This window comes from Nyctibius grandis, chromosome 25, assembly GCF_013368605.1.
Source record: "Nyctibius grandis isolate bNycGra1 chromosome 25, bNycGra1.pri, whole genome shotgun sequence".
In the NCBI taxonomy this organism is placed as follows: Eukaryota; Metazoa; Chordata; class Aves; order Nyctibiiformes; family Nyctibiidae; genus Nyctibius; species Nyctibius grandis.
The window spans coordinates 6582984-6596864 of record NC_090682.1 but is presented as its reverse complement, the minus strand read 5'-3'; the positions used below and the strand labels follow the sequence as shown (position 1 = coordinate 6596864).

The 13881-nt window shown below is 53.2% G+C and overlaps 1 protein-coding gene across 5 annotated transcripts in view; it reads left to right on the top strand.

Annotated features, from left to right (window-relative positions):
* CEP164 (centrosomal protein 164) overlaps window positions 1–13186 on the top strand; it is a 33778-nt gene extending 20592 nt beyond the window's left edge. For all 5 annotated transcript variants that reach the window (XM_068418098.1, XM_068418096.1, XM_068418097.1 and 2 more), the window contains 19 exons: window positions 296–514; window positions 1749–1880; window positions 2127–2343; window positions 2935–3012; window positions 3272–3403; window positions 3688–3810; window positions 4371–4514; window positions 4727–4810; window positions 5340–5408; window positions 5751–5929; window positions 6451–6577; window positions 7001–7068; window positions 7227–7434; window positions 7876–7983; window positions 8355–8469; window positions 9415–9750; window positions 10220–10286; window positions 10822–10944; window positions 11530–13186. In XM_068418098.1, coding sequence (XP_068274199.1) covers window positions 296–514; window positions 1749–1880; window positions 2127–2343; window positions 2935–3012; window positions 3272–3403; window positions 3688–3810; window positions 4371–4514; window positions 4727–4810; window positions 5340–5408; window positions 5751–5929; window positions 6451–6577; window positions 7001–7068; window positions 7227–7434; window positions 7876–7983; window positions 8355–8469; window positions 9415–9750; window positions 10220–10286; window positions 10822–10944; window positions 11530–11629 — 2629 coding nt within the window. In that variant the 3' untranslated portion in view covers window positions 11630–13186. The remainder of the gene's footprint in view (window positions 1–295; window positions 515–1748; window positions 1881–2126; window positions 2344–2934; window positions 3013–3271; window positions 3404–3687; window positions 3811–4370; window positions 4515–4726; window positions 4811–5339; window positions 5409–5750; window positions 5930–6450; window positions 6578–7000; window positions 7069–7226; window positions 7435–7875; window positions 7984–8354; window positions 8470–9414; window positions 9751–10219; window positions 10287–10821; window positions 10945–11529) is intronic.
* Window positions 13187–13881: the final 695 nt, after the last annotated feature.

The window sequence follows — 13881 nt, the reverse complement described above, 5'->3', positions numbered from 1 at the left end:
CCAGAGCCTTGTGAGGAGTGCTTGCCTGCAGCAAGCCTGTCTTCTGCCTCTGCCCTCCACCCACCCGCACTGCTGTTCCTCACCTCCCGTGAGCTACACACGAGGGCTCCACAGCAGCCTGTAGGCGGCTGCAGTCTGGTGGGGGCTCGGCGTGTCCTTTCCCTTTGACAGGGAAGCTTCTAGAGTACCTGGCTCGGATGTTTGGGTTGATGTTGGTACTGTTTGGCAGAATGTTGCTGTTCCTTTCATGTTGCTCAGTCTTCTGTCACCCAAAGGAGCCTTCTCTTTTTGGTAGGCAACCTGAGAAGGAAATCAAACATGAGCAGTCCTTGAGGAAGCCTAGTGAAGAATCCCTGGAGGAGATAGCTAAGGAGCAGGAGACGGAGTTTGAGCAAGAGAAAATGTGTTTATTGCAAGCAAAGAAGGAGAAAGCTCAGCAATTCCAGGAGGAGATGAGGCGGCAGGAGGAGGAGGAATGCGAGAAGCTTCATCAGCAAAAAGAAAAATTCCTCAGGTACTTTTCTTTTTTACTCCCTCTCCTCCCTATTTCTCCTCTGAGCCTTTCCCAGGTGCGATTTCATTGCCAGTGGCTACAGGCTTGTGCTCTTATAGGCCCCCACCTTGGAAGTGGTGCTGCTTTGCAGAGCTGTGGGCAAAGGAGGCAAGAACAAGGCTTTTGGGGAGGAGGAGTATGGGACTCGGCCTGGCACACAGTCCTGTGCGTGAGGATCTGCGCATCCTGAAACGAGCAGCAGTCTGCTGTCAGTGCTGTGGGCAGAGAGCAGCGTGCCTCAGGAAAGGGCTCTCCAGTACAGACCAGAGCACCTTCCCCTCTCCTGCGAGACGAGCTCTGGTTCGGTACACATGCAGCTGTCACAGCTCTGAGCCTGGCTCTTACGGTTAACCTGGGAAAAGTTTCCAGTTCAGTGCTTGGAGCTTTACTGCCTGGCAGACATTCAAATCCTGGGCTAAATGGTAGCAACAGGACTGGAATTGGAGCATTCCAGAAGATGAGGTTACCTCAGAGGAACTATCTGAAACTCTGGTGCTGTCTGTTTTACAGAGGGGCTTCCAAACAAGACTGTAAGGATTAGGGTGTGGACGTCTGTGTGAAACCTGGCCAGTGCATGGGGAGCTAATAGCAATCTGGGGAGCAGAGCAGCACGGGGAGCTGTGCCCTCTTCCTGGGGGGATTTTTCTCTCAAGGCTTATATTTTATTTTAGGTGGCCTTGATACTTAAGTTGTTAGCACACTGAGCTAGCCAGAAACAGTATGTTGACATGAAATGTCATGGGAATGCTGTCTTGGGTGCGAAGGAAGACACAGAAATCTCACCTGAAGGGAAAAATGTCTGTGCAGTAACAAAGCAGTAGGAAAAAGGGTGTCGTAGGAGAATAGGAAGCTTATGGATGTACTAATGCGTGCAGGTACCTTGGCTGGGAGCCTGCTTTCATTTAATAGGAGCTGATTTCACCTACCTGGAAAAAAAAAAAAAACATAAGTGCCACCTATGATATAGTGCATTTTAAAAATGCACCACAGAAGTTTCATGCTTGGGGGGCCGTTTCCCCTGCCAGCAGCTGGGCTCTGGAGGAGAAGGAATGGTCTGGAGCCCTGAGAAGGCATCACTGGGGCAGGCACAGCTGGTGGGAGCAGCAGCTGATCTGTAGGCCTTGGGGAGGTGACTGGAAGATATTAAAGCCTCTTGAACCTTTTCCCTTTCTTTTCCTGGCTGCTCATCTCTCAGGACTCTAAAAGAAGATTTGGCCAAGGCTTCTGAGGAGGAAGAGTTGCGTGTCAGAAAGGAAGAAACGGAGAGACTCGCAAAGCTGCGAGCCAAAATCACCTCCGAGACCGAGGCAGAGAAAGAGAAGATCAGGTGAAAAGTTGTGCTGCCGTCCCTGGGGCCATAAAGTCTGCTGGTTGTGGGGGGAAGCATCTTGTGTGCCACTCCGAGTGGAGGCACTAGCCCCCCTGAGCCTCCCGTAGCTGGTACCCTGCCTGGGTAGCCACACGAGGCCCTGACTGTGATGCTGTACGTGCAGGGGAGCTGTGTGGTGACTCCAGTAGTAAAGCACTGAGTTCTGAGTTGCTTCTGCCTCTGTTCTTGTTGCAAATCTCCCAGGGCAGAGCAAGAGGTCGTGCTGCAGAAGCTAAGGGAAGAGTGGGAATCCCAGCGGGTGATGGAGGAGGAGAGCCTGGAGAGGGAGCAGCACCTTGTTTTGGAGAAAATGAAGCTGGAAATGGAGGAAGCCCAGCAGAAAGAGATGACTGAGCTGGAACAAGAGAAGGAACAATTCCTGAGCGAGCTCAGGGAGAGATTGGACAGGGAAAAGAAGAAGGTGAGATCTTTATTGCCAGCTGGGGTCAGAGCCAATGCTGTTCATGCTGACCTGGCTTGCACAGCGATGCTAAAGGGCTGAGATTCAATAATATCTCCGTGTACTGTAATAATGACTGCCTTAAAACATAAAGGCATGATGCTAGGCGTGCTGTTCGAGGCGTGGTTGAGGTGGGGAGGAGTACTCCCCCAGTTTTTATTACAGTGGTGATTAAATAATGATTATTTTAAGGGCTGCATTGCATCTGAAGAAAAGAACAATCACTGTGTCTGTGCCAAGCTAAACCAAGCCATTGTATCAGATCAGAACACCCCTTTGGTGGCTGTTTTAGCCCTCCAGAGAGGCTGGGGAGGTCCTGAATGGAGGCAGTTTGTAGTCCCTCCAGCACAGCATGACTGAAATCCACGGAGATCTCCTGGGAGGGAAAGCACATAAAGAGTAAAGGCACCTTGTGTGTAACTGGCTTGGAAGGGGGTTGCTGTTGTGCGTTTGTGATGCTTGTGGATAGATGTTAATTGCAAATGTGTGTTGTACAGTGGGTCCCCACACACAGAGGTTTTCCAGCAGGCTCTCTTGCTCATATTCCTGTAGGCAGCAGAACAGCTAGAGAAACAATTTGCAACTGAACTCCAGCAGCTGAAATCTGCAGCAGAAGAGAAGCATCGTGAGGTAAAAGATGGTGTCCTTAGAATGTAAACTGTTTTTTTTTCCCCACACTGTCCTTAGAGGTGGCCAGGGAGGGTGGTACTAATTTTTTTCCACTTCCTAACTGTGGTTCTGGCTTGGCTCAGCATTTGGCCGTGCTCCAAGGAGGGAGTGGTGAGACTGCACCCGTGGGTCTCTGCCATGCTGCTTCCTCTCTGTGGGAGGGCGCTGAACAGATCTTGTCAGAAGGGTGACAAGGTTCTGTGGGTGGCTTTCACGGCAGGTCATTTCCAGCCTGCAAACCCAGATAGCGGAGGCACAGAGGAGCGAGGAGGCTCGGCTGCGTGACGACTTGCAGAGAGCAGAGCAGCAAGTGCAGCACAAAGCATATCGAGTAACAGAATATGAACGTGAGGCAAGTATTTATCTTGGGTTCTGGAAGGTTCTTCACCCTCCCTGGATGCGTGGTGAGGTCTGAGAGGCCATGTCCCCTGCCCAGGGGTGACAGCGGTGCCTTAGGGGAAAGGACACCCCAGCAGCACCTTGCCTCACCAGGGTGCTTGTGTTGTACTACCCAGGCCACAGCCTGATGCCATGTGCGAGGTACTCTGAACTTCAGCCCTTCTGCTCGTGTCCTGGGGGGCCTCTGTAGCACTAGGCTGTAGTTCAGAGTAACGTCTTTCCCTGTCATCCCTGCAGCTCAGCGAGCTTATGAGAGAGAAACGCCGGGAGGTTGAAAAAGACCATGAAAGGAAAATGGAGAGGATGAGAGAGGAGCACCAGGAGGTCCTGGCACGGATTCAGGCTCAGTATGAGGAGGAGGTACTGCTGGGGGAGAGCGGGGAATTGGGGAGGTGACGGTAGTGACTCGCTCAGTTGGGCTGTGCCTGGGCTGGCACTGCTGCTTGCCAGACCTGCCTACCCTGGCCACTCCTAAAGGGGAAATCTCCTTCCTTCTAGGAGAACTGGGCACTGTTGCCATGATGTGAAGTGACTTTAGGCTGGTGGTATAAGGATAAGCTGTCACAATATTCTCTGTGCAGGCCGTTGCACACGCACTTGTGGACTTCTGTATGACAAGGGTGTTCCCATTCTTGCAGATGCCTGTTCTGGCAAGCCTTCCACCTCCCACTTTTGACTATACAGTGAGAAGTGTGTGACAGAGCCTTAGTTTTGTGGGTTTTCTCCTGTCTGGAGCTGTTCCCTTAACAAAGGTGTCCCTGGAAGCAAGAGGTTGGAATCTGCTGAGCTTGGTGTTTGCTCAGGAGCTGCTGTGTTGGGCTGCCTTTCCCCAGGGTGCACCCCGTGTGTTCACGCTGCCTTGCTGCAGAACCCTGCGCTTCACTCAGCCGTTTCTCTTGTTTGTGTTTTGCACCAAACAGGAGAGAAAGCAGAGAGCAGAGCTGTTGGAAGGGCTGCGAAGCGAGACGGCACGCCTGCGCCAGCGTCACGAGGCGGAGGTGAAGGCTCTGCGGGCAGACCTGGACGAGCGCCTCGCTGCGCTGCAGCACAGGCACAGGGAGAAGGTGAGGGGAGCGCTTTGCCTAGCAGGCTGTCGTGACTTGGCTGCTTGGGGAGGGCCTGGGCACGGTGACACCTCGGTGTACTCGCCACCCTCTACAGCCCCAGGTGACGCAAGTGGCAGGTCACGCTTTCCCACTCTGTTCCTCCTGGTGGCAGAGCTCTGCCTAGGGAGGAGCTTGTGCCGTTCTCTCTCTAACTCAGCATCTCTGTGCAGGAAAGAAAACTCCAGGAGGCAGAAAACGAGCTTGAAGTGCGCACAAAGAACATCACAGCCAGATCAGCGCAGCTCCTCAGCCAGGTGAGCCAGCCCTGTTGGGCTCACGGAGGTTTCCTAGCCTGTGCTGCTCCTCTGGCTGCTTCCTCCTGGGGGAACTTCTCTGAGGTGCTCAGCCGGGGCTCTTCCTGCCGTCCAAGTTACAGGTAAAGCTCCCATCCCAAACCAGAGCAGGGCTGAGCATTCCTAGTGGTCCAGCATCATGGCTGGTGCTTGCAGTGAAAGTCGGTGCTCTGGGTTTGCTCAGTGCTTTGGGAGACAGTGGCAGAGGGATCAAAAGCCTTTCAAGGCAGCGTGTCCTGCTCAGCATAACTCTGGATTTTAGTCAGTCCCTTCCTGATTTACCCACTCTTCTCCCTGCTGCTGTGAAAAGGGAATGAGTGTGTTGGGATCTTGGGCAGCAGAGTGGGAGGGAAGCACTCCAAATGCTCCCGTGGAGCTGGCAAAACTCACTGGCTGGTGCTCTTGCCTGCCAGATCTAAGTCCTGGCCTGTGCCAAGGGCTGTAGATGACCTCGCTTCTGTCACTCACCTGCTTTCTCATCTGGATGTAGGAGGAGTCTCTGAGAAAGAGAAGGCAGCAGCTGCTGGATGAAGAGAGGCGGACTGAGATGGAAAGAGATGTATGTATGCTCTGGCTCTGGCGAGGTGCTGTGCTGCTTGTTTGGGGTGAGGGAGCATGCTAGAACTTGGCTCTAAAAAAAGCAAACTGTTGTTTCTAAATTGGTAGTCTGAAAATCCCTCCCTGCCTCAGCCTGGAGTGCCATCCTGCTGGGAGTTTGGTTAGCTCTGAGCTGTTACCTAAAGAGAGACAGTCCTGTTCTTCCAGGATTGGCATGGAGCGTGTGCATTTGTAGCTCTGGGACCTCCTGTGTGTTGTATGAGTAGCGAGCTGCTTGTGTTGTGTGCCTTTCTTCTTGCTTTTGGGGAAATTACTGAGCAGGATTCTTTTGGCTTTCCTCTAGGAAGCTGCTTTAGCTTCCCAGCTCCGCATAGAGGAGAACAGGAAGGAGCACGCCAGCCTCCTCGAGTCCATCCGGCAGCTGCGCAGGTCTCTGGAGGAGCTCCAGGACCAGAAGGCTGAGCTGGAGGCCCAGGTGGACTTGTTGCAGACCCGAAGCCAGAAGCTGCAGAAACGCATCAGGTGCGTGTATGAACAACTTTAATGCAAGAAACCTACCTTGTGCTGCTAACAGAAACCTCTCCAACCTGACCTGGACCTCTCCCTTACCTCTGAGCTGCCCGTGTTGGGCCGTAGTCCTTCAGCATCCTAACGGTGGGCTTACTTACATGGAGCCCCTGGGGTCTGGTTTCAGATCTATGAGTAACTTGCTGTGTAACTTTGTCCCTTTGCCTCTGTTTGTCAGCTTAAGTTGTTTGTCTTCTCAACATCTGTCTGGTGAGGCTAATAAGATGCTTTGAGAGGGGCGGAGAAATGCAAATAAAAGATTTTCCTAAGATAGCTGAGCTGCTGGGTAAGGGTGTGAAGCAATGTGTCCCTGCCCAGGTGAGGGTTATGTTTGATGTCACACCACAGACCTGACACTGGTGTTGTCTTGCATGTCTGTGGCCCTTTCCCTCCTGGGAACTGGAGGTCCCTTTGGACGCTGCTGATAGATTACTGGTCTAATCAAGTGCTGCCACTGTTGTGTTTTCTTGGGGCAGTGAGCTGGAGGCAGCTGTCAAGAGCAAGCAGGAGATTCTGAAAGAACTGGAGGCAGAAGAAAGCGTGGAATCTCCAAGAAGGAAAGCTGAGCTCCATGTTGAAGACTTGAGAGAAACTCTTCAAGCTGTGAGTAAAGCAGGCTGTAAAGGTGCTTGCCTTGGGAGCTGTGAGGGTGTAACTCACTTGAAACTCCCAGTTTTGGTTCCTTCTGTGTGAACTCCATTTGAGATGCAGTGATGCATTTTTCCTTGCCAGGGGACATCAATATGTTCAGTAGTATTTGTTGCTTTCTGTGTATTATTGTTGGGGGAAAGGAGTGATGGATACCTGGGTGCTGTTGGAGTCACAAGCAGGGCTTGAGCCAGGGATAGAAATGTCTTTGTTATTTTTTAGAAGTCACATAAAGAACATCCCTGGTGCTGGTCTTGGTTCTGGGCAATACCAGGGTGATGTCATTCCGAATTCTTGCTCCTAATTGGGTTCTTATAGGTCCTGGGGTTCTGTTTCCCATTCATGTGTCTTAGTTTTTGAAATGTTTCAACTCCTCAGCACTCGTCCCAAGAGCCTGCTTCCCCACCCTCTCAAAGCCATGAGGACAGCGACTTCCAGTTTGACCAGTGAGTATCTGTTGGCCACTTGCAGAAAACGTTCTTGCTGTGGTTTTACAAGCAAACGTTTTCCCTTGGATTTGCATGCATTGCACTAATGTGTTTGAGGAGGCTGCTGCATGAGGCTTGCAGGGTGGCCCCGCCAGCAGCACGCCTCTTTCCCACAGTGTCAGGAGCTACATCTCTGCCCAAGGGATCTCCATCAGGAACGCCAAGGAGTTCCTGGTGCGCCAGACCCGCTCCATGAGGAAGAGGCACACGGCGCTGAAGGCTGCGAAGCAGCAGTGGCGCCAGGAGGTGCAGAAGGCGCAGGAGGCGGTGCAGGATCCTGGCAGCTCCCAGCTCCTGGAGGGCGTGCGCAGGAACCTGGAGGAGGTGAGTCGCTCACCGCTGCCCGTCAGTAGGGACAAACGTACAGCTGTAGCTCTGCAGTGGTTTCCCCCTTGTTTGGGAAAGGGTTCCTGAGTGCTTGCCAGCTCTGCTGGTATGCCAGCCAAAGGCAGGGAAGGTCATAGTTCCCTTCGCTGATGCTAGAGAGCATTTAGGTTTGCAGAACCAGAGCTGGTGACCCTGCTGGATGCAGGGCTTGGAAGGGAAACCTGCTCTTCCTTGGGGTGAGCTTGCTTTAAGGCATGTGCTCTGCCCTCTGCACTCCCTCCCCATGCTCTTGAAGACTTGGGAGCAGTTTTACTCCACTAGCATGATTTCCTGTGCTGAGTGGAAGTGAGATAATTAGTCACAGTGACCACTAATGTAGGTTATGTCCTGTCATTCTTGGTTAATTTTCTTCCTGTCTTGGCTGCTGGTCCACTGCAGGAAGCAAAGCAGTTGGACAAGATGAAGTCGGCTATGCGGAAAGGACAGGTGCTGCTGAAGAAGAAAGAAGAGAAGCTGAGACAGCTGGAGTCCTCGCTGCTGGAGGAGGTAACCACAGCACCACTGCTCCTTGTGCCTGCCCGCTGCACTCCCACCCTGCCCAGAGCTCTGGGCCTCCTCCCCCAGGCTGGAGTCTCTGCAGGGCTCTTGGTCCCCACGAGGGCTGTTTAGCTGGTGGCCAAAGAGGCATTTGCCAGCAGAGCTGGATTTTGGGAACGTACTCTTTGAGAACAGAATGGTGTGTCTGTCTGAGAGGTGGGGGAGAGGCGAGTCACGGAGGTGGGGAGCACAACAAACCCAATTGCACTACGACCCCCGTGACTCACTAGGCGTGCACCCAGCAGCGTATTCCAGTGGCTCTTACGTTTTGGGGACAGAAGAGCAGGTTTTATTTGCATTATTTTCCTCCTTTTGACCAGCTTTCGGATGAAGACACTCTGAAGAGTGCTGCATGCACGAAGATGGTGACTTTTGATCTGAGCAGCTCTGAGGACACAGACAGCACGTCCAGTGTAAATCTGCATTTGCCTAAAAGTAAGTGCCTGACTGGCATGATGTGCTGTGCCCAGTTGTGATGCGTTAGGCCTAGCTCTGCCTTCCCTCTCGCCTCTCTGCTGTACCTTCGGCTGTTCTCGCTCGTGTTCGTTCCTGCCTAAGGCAGGTCTGCTGTCCGTGCCTGGGACTGCTCTGTGTATAATGTGATTTGAAAAAGTTATTGCCTGCCTGTAGCGGCAGATGAAAGGGATGGAATCTGTGTGTGAACTTCCCTTTTAAATCTCTAACTCTGTTTTTAGAGTGGATTATAAAATCTGGCTTCAGCTCTTCCCTCTCTGCTGTTGCAGAGCTGGAATGCTCTTCTGCAGGTGCATGGGCTTCCTCCTCACATCCCTGGCAGGAGAGGCTGCTGCAGCTCACTCAGGCTGCTGCTTATGCTTTTCTGTTTGCCTTGAGTTGCCTGTAAGTGGAGTTGTGCAGGTGGGAGGAAGGGCTCCCCATGAACACGTAGGAAGGCAGGAGGGTTGTGTTGCTTGCAGAAAGGCTGAAGCTTAAAGAAAACTTGGAAAACTTCCCTCGAAAGGGGCTTGCCATTTGCAGGGGAATCACTGTTGTGTTAGTGGCTGCATGACACAGGGTACAGCAGAACTCGGAGGGGTGGAACAGAGAGGTGAAACACACACTTAAAGCCTATCCAGGCTTGTCCTGCAGGCCCCGTTCTTGCAGCGTTGGAGGCTCTTGTCATTGCTGTCCTGTTTCTCCCCCGCTTTGTGCCCCAGCACCTCCAAGGCACAAATCCCTGTTGTCAGCCTCTATCTCCTCTGTTGCCTGCAAAGCTGGGTTATTCCCTCTGCCTCCTGCTTAGCTCAGACTGATCAAACCCAGCGTGGAGTGTAACACACAGTGGAAAGCGAGCCTCCTGCTAGGGAGGCAGAGTCTCCCTTGCCTTCCCAGTGATCCCTCTTTTCCTCTCTCTGGTTCCAGTTGATTTGAGAACGGATTCACAGCCTATCCCGCAGCCGGACAAGATCCAGTACTTGACACTGTCTCTGCAGCGCATCACTGGTGAACTGAACGGGGTCCTCGGCATCTTGGGCTCCATGAACGATGGCCAGTCTCCCCTCCTCACCTCGACGCCCTGCGACGGCGTCCCTCTTTCTACATACGCCTCCTGGGCAGGGCTGCAGGCAGGCGGCTCCCGGGTGCCCCCCGCCGGGGTGTCTCTGAGGGACCCGTGGGCATGGAGCTCTGGTCGCTCCTTCGCAGCTGGGCAGTCAGCGGACAGCATCCTGGCAGAGAAATGGCACAAGTATTTCCCAGGTAAGTCTCCTCTCTGTGATGCCTCTGCTTGCTCGCTTACAACGTTTGGTTTCATGGCCCTGCAAGTGCTAACGGGCTCACCCTTCTGATGCTGCTAAGGGCAGATCTGCTGCTGCTGGTGGGAAGGGTGCTACTGAGATAAAGAATGAGGAAAAGGCTTCCTCTTCCCAGGAGGTTGCAGTATATGGCTGATCTTGCCATCCTGCTTCTGGAGTAGTGCAGCCTTTCACGTACACCCAAGAAAGCAGTTAGGAAGGAAGGGAGCAAAAGAGGAGCCAGCCCTGCTGCGCTGGAAGCTACCTGTGAATTGCAGACAGGGTTCACTGTCTCTGTTCCCTTAACACCACTGTGTCTGCAGCGGGTGGCTCAGCTTGCAGGGACAGTGTGTCTGTAGTACAAGAAAGCAAATGCCACCCAGATGGAAAGAGTGTTGCTTTTGGGGGGCCTGTATTCAGTGTCTGTTTTCCAGGTGGGTTCCCGTCGCACAGTGCAAGTTCCAAGCCTCCGGACAGCAAGCTGGGATACGTACCTGCAGAGTAAGGGTCTTTGCCTTGAGTTATGTTTCCGTTGTGCTTTTATTGCTCTTTCTATGCTTTAAGTTCTCCAGAATGATTTATAGGCCACATAGAATTGTTGTTTCCATGTTATAAGTTAGATACTATTAGTTATTCACTGCCACGCACTCAGCACTGCCTTATAGCTTCTCCAGTGAAGCTGCCACCATAGCTGTACTGACAACCGTCAGCCCAGGCCCAGGGTCCAGGGGTGCTTCTGGCACTGGGCCATGGCCAGCTCTGGCATGACAGGCACTGGTGGGTGGGTGGAGTGCAGGCTGCCACCCAAACCTTTCTGATACCATACAGACAAGAAGGAGAAGAGCAGCCTGATGGTGGGTACCTGCTGCAGCTCTTCTCTGATGTGGTTGTGCAGAGGACTTTGAGCCAAGAGGAGGTCGCTTTTTGTTAACCATAGCTTTCTGTAGTAGCCTGTCTCACTTTCTTGGTCATCTCTGGGGTTGTTTCTGCCTCGAGCCCTCTCCCACTTGAGCTCTCTCTTTCTCTCGTGCAACAGTGAGCAAATGCAGCCGTTCCAGCACTCCCAGTTCCAGAGCCGTGAGCCAAACGCGATGAGTATTCAAGGAATGATCGAGACCAACAAGAAATGGCTAGAAGACTTCAAGAGGGATTCACAAGTGTATCCTTTGCCTGGGCCTGCTCTCAATTGCACTCCAGCTTCCTGCAGCAGGTAGGAGGTGACAGCAGAGGTGAGGGAGTCAGGAGCACTAAAGTGTTGAACAGCAGTGAGCAGAGGGAGCGGTGTCCCTGCAAGGAGAGGCTGCCTGGAGACGTGTGGACCTGGGACGTGGGGTGGCCGCGTGGCTGGGCAGGGAGGAGCTCTCCCTCCAGCTCTGTTTTGAGGCATGTCGTAGCAAGCGGGAGGATTAAATGAGCGAGACCTCTCAGTGCTATTAGCGGGTGTGTTCCCAGGTTTGTGTTGTACCAGCATTACGCAGGGGCTGTCAGTGTTTCCCCTCTGTGGTGCATGCTGATGTTGGCAGCAAATCCTTTGGGGCTCTGAGAGCACACGCTGGCCTGAGCACAGGGCTCCTTTGAATTCCCTAATCCCCCTTAATTCCGTTTGACTGGGATGCAGCAGGCTAAATACGGTGTGTGTGTGCAAGGCCAGCCCCTGCCCCTCGGTACCTGTCCTGTCTGCTGGCTGTGCTCAGGCGTGCTAATCCCTCCCGTAAGCCAGGCTTTTCCTTCACCCACCTGCCAGACCTCTCTTCCCGGGTGCGCAGAAGGCCCCTGCCAGCAGCCCCAGCCTGCTTCAGCTGGGACTGGATGAGAACAGACAAATTAAAGTGTACCATTACTAGAAGGTGGGACTGGGATCTGGAGAGATGGTGGCTGGGGCCCGTGTGGTCTCCCTAACGATATGTTGGGGGTCAGTGATGCCCAGCCATCTCCTCCATGGCGTGCTGTGCCCTTGAAATGAAGTCTCTTCACAAGAGCGGAGGAAGGAGGAAGCGACCTTCCCAGGCGGATTCTTCTAATCCTGTGATGTGTCCAAATACACTTTATAGACTGTTTAATCCAGTGGTGAAATATCAGGACTTCAATAAATCAACAGTTCCCTCATTAGTATTCTAATGACCATGAGCCAGAGCTGTGAATCATGGAGGACTTTGATTAACTGGTCAAGGGGGAGGATGTGAATCCAGCTGAGACTTTGCTAGAGAAAACGTGTCAGGAACGAGCCCATGGTGATGCCCAGCGTCAGACAAAGCCCCACCTACGTCTCCGTGCCGTTCCTGTGCCGAGGCTGTACCCCAACACCACCCCGCTGGGATGCACGGGGCTGCGAGGGGGCAGGCGGGGCTGCTCTGCCCACCACGGAGAAGCTGGGGAGGCTTCGGCACCGCTGCGTGGGAAGCGTGGTATCTCAGTCTTTGTCAGGATTTCCTCCAAGCCGACTTAAATATTTTATGCTTTGACAAATGCTGATCCACTCTGCCTGATGGAGAAGCCTGCGTTTCGAGGGATCCCCTCTGTGAGAAGCCATCCTCAAAGCCGTGCTCCCTAGAGATGATGCGTGGGGGAAGCTGCTGCTCTGCACCCTCGTGCTCTTCGTGTTCCTCGGTGTGGCCAACGATGTGCAGCAGAGGAGAGCGGATCCCCCTCCTGCTTTGCTTCCCAGGCGTCGTGTGCTGGCACACCACCGCAACAGCTCGCACTGGGCGAATGTTTACATGGCAAGAGAAATATATTTTTGATGAATATCATTTTATAACTTGTGAGAAGGTCTGTGTATATTTTTTGCTGATTTTCTTAGAAGTTTTTTAACTACTTGGCCAGCCTTTGTCCTAGGACAGCTTGACCCTCGGCTCAGGCCCTTGTTTTTCCACCTCCTGCTTGCTTGGAGTAGTCCTGCAAGCACTGCTGGTGGAGACCATGGCACTGGTGTCCATGCTGAGGAAGTCCTGGCTGGCTCTTACGGGCTCTGGATGAACGGGGAGGCCTCAGCAGTGCCCAGGGAACGACAGCTGCCCAGAGGAGACCCTCTGCAGGGAAGGGATGGATCAACACGCAGGCTTCCCATCTGCTCTGACTGCACCAGTCCCTGTCGGTATGGATTTTGCTCTTGTGTCCCACCAACAGCCAGGAAACCATGGCACTGCTTCCAGGTAGGTGTTTTAGGAGGGACTCTACAGCTCTGGCTTTCTGTGGCCTGGGGTGGCTGCCAGCCTGGTGCATGCTGTGCCCAAAGCCACCCCGCTCGGGTCTGTGAGTGGAGAAGCGTGTTTGGAGAAATACTGGTTTTCTTAGCAATAACTTGGTTCTCAACATGTTCCTTTCTCCTGTTAAAACCTCTGACGGCAGCTGTACCTGCTTTTGTACACAAATTAAATCAACGTGAGCCTGTTTTGTATGATGATCTTGGTAGCTCTGTTTTCTTGTTGAGATGTTCTGTTATTCATAGATATCCAGCTTGTACTTACCTTTCATATCTTCTCCTCGCTTGTCTCTGGGCTGTTCCATGGTTTGTCTTGTCAAGGTCATTTCTGGCAATTTCCAAGCCCACTTCACCTCGTTGTGGCTTTATTACTATTATTCCATTAAGTATGTGGCCAGCGGAGCTGGGGTAAGTAGAAAGCTAAAAAACAGAACTACAGAAGTGATTGTCTGTGGGGCTTTCAGCCAGCAGGACAGCTTGGCAGGGGCTCGGATCCTGCCCTTGACATCAGTGTGTCACCCCGGCTGTCTCAATCTGGAGCTGTGCCTCAAGGCTGGAGGATGGGCTGTGTGCAGGAAGGCTCCAAGGGCAGCTCAGCCGGGCGCCTGTGGCATGGGCAGGGTGCTCGGGTCTGTGCTGGGGTGGGTGGGGAGTTCTCCTTGGGAAACGGGGAGAGCTGGTGTGCTGGGGGGGAACAGGGCTTCGCTCCAGAGCCGCTCCCTGGCAACATGGGATGTGTTCAAACTGGCTGACTCTGAAGATGGACTCCTGCGTGTCCTGGCTGGGGACTGTCCAGTGCTGGGAGACTGCAGGTGGGTAACACGGCCAGTGACAGCAGCGATGGCGAGAGGGGAGGTTTGGCACCTGCCCTTAGGTTTGCAGCTCTGTTCTGCA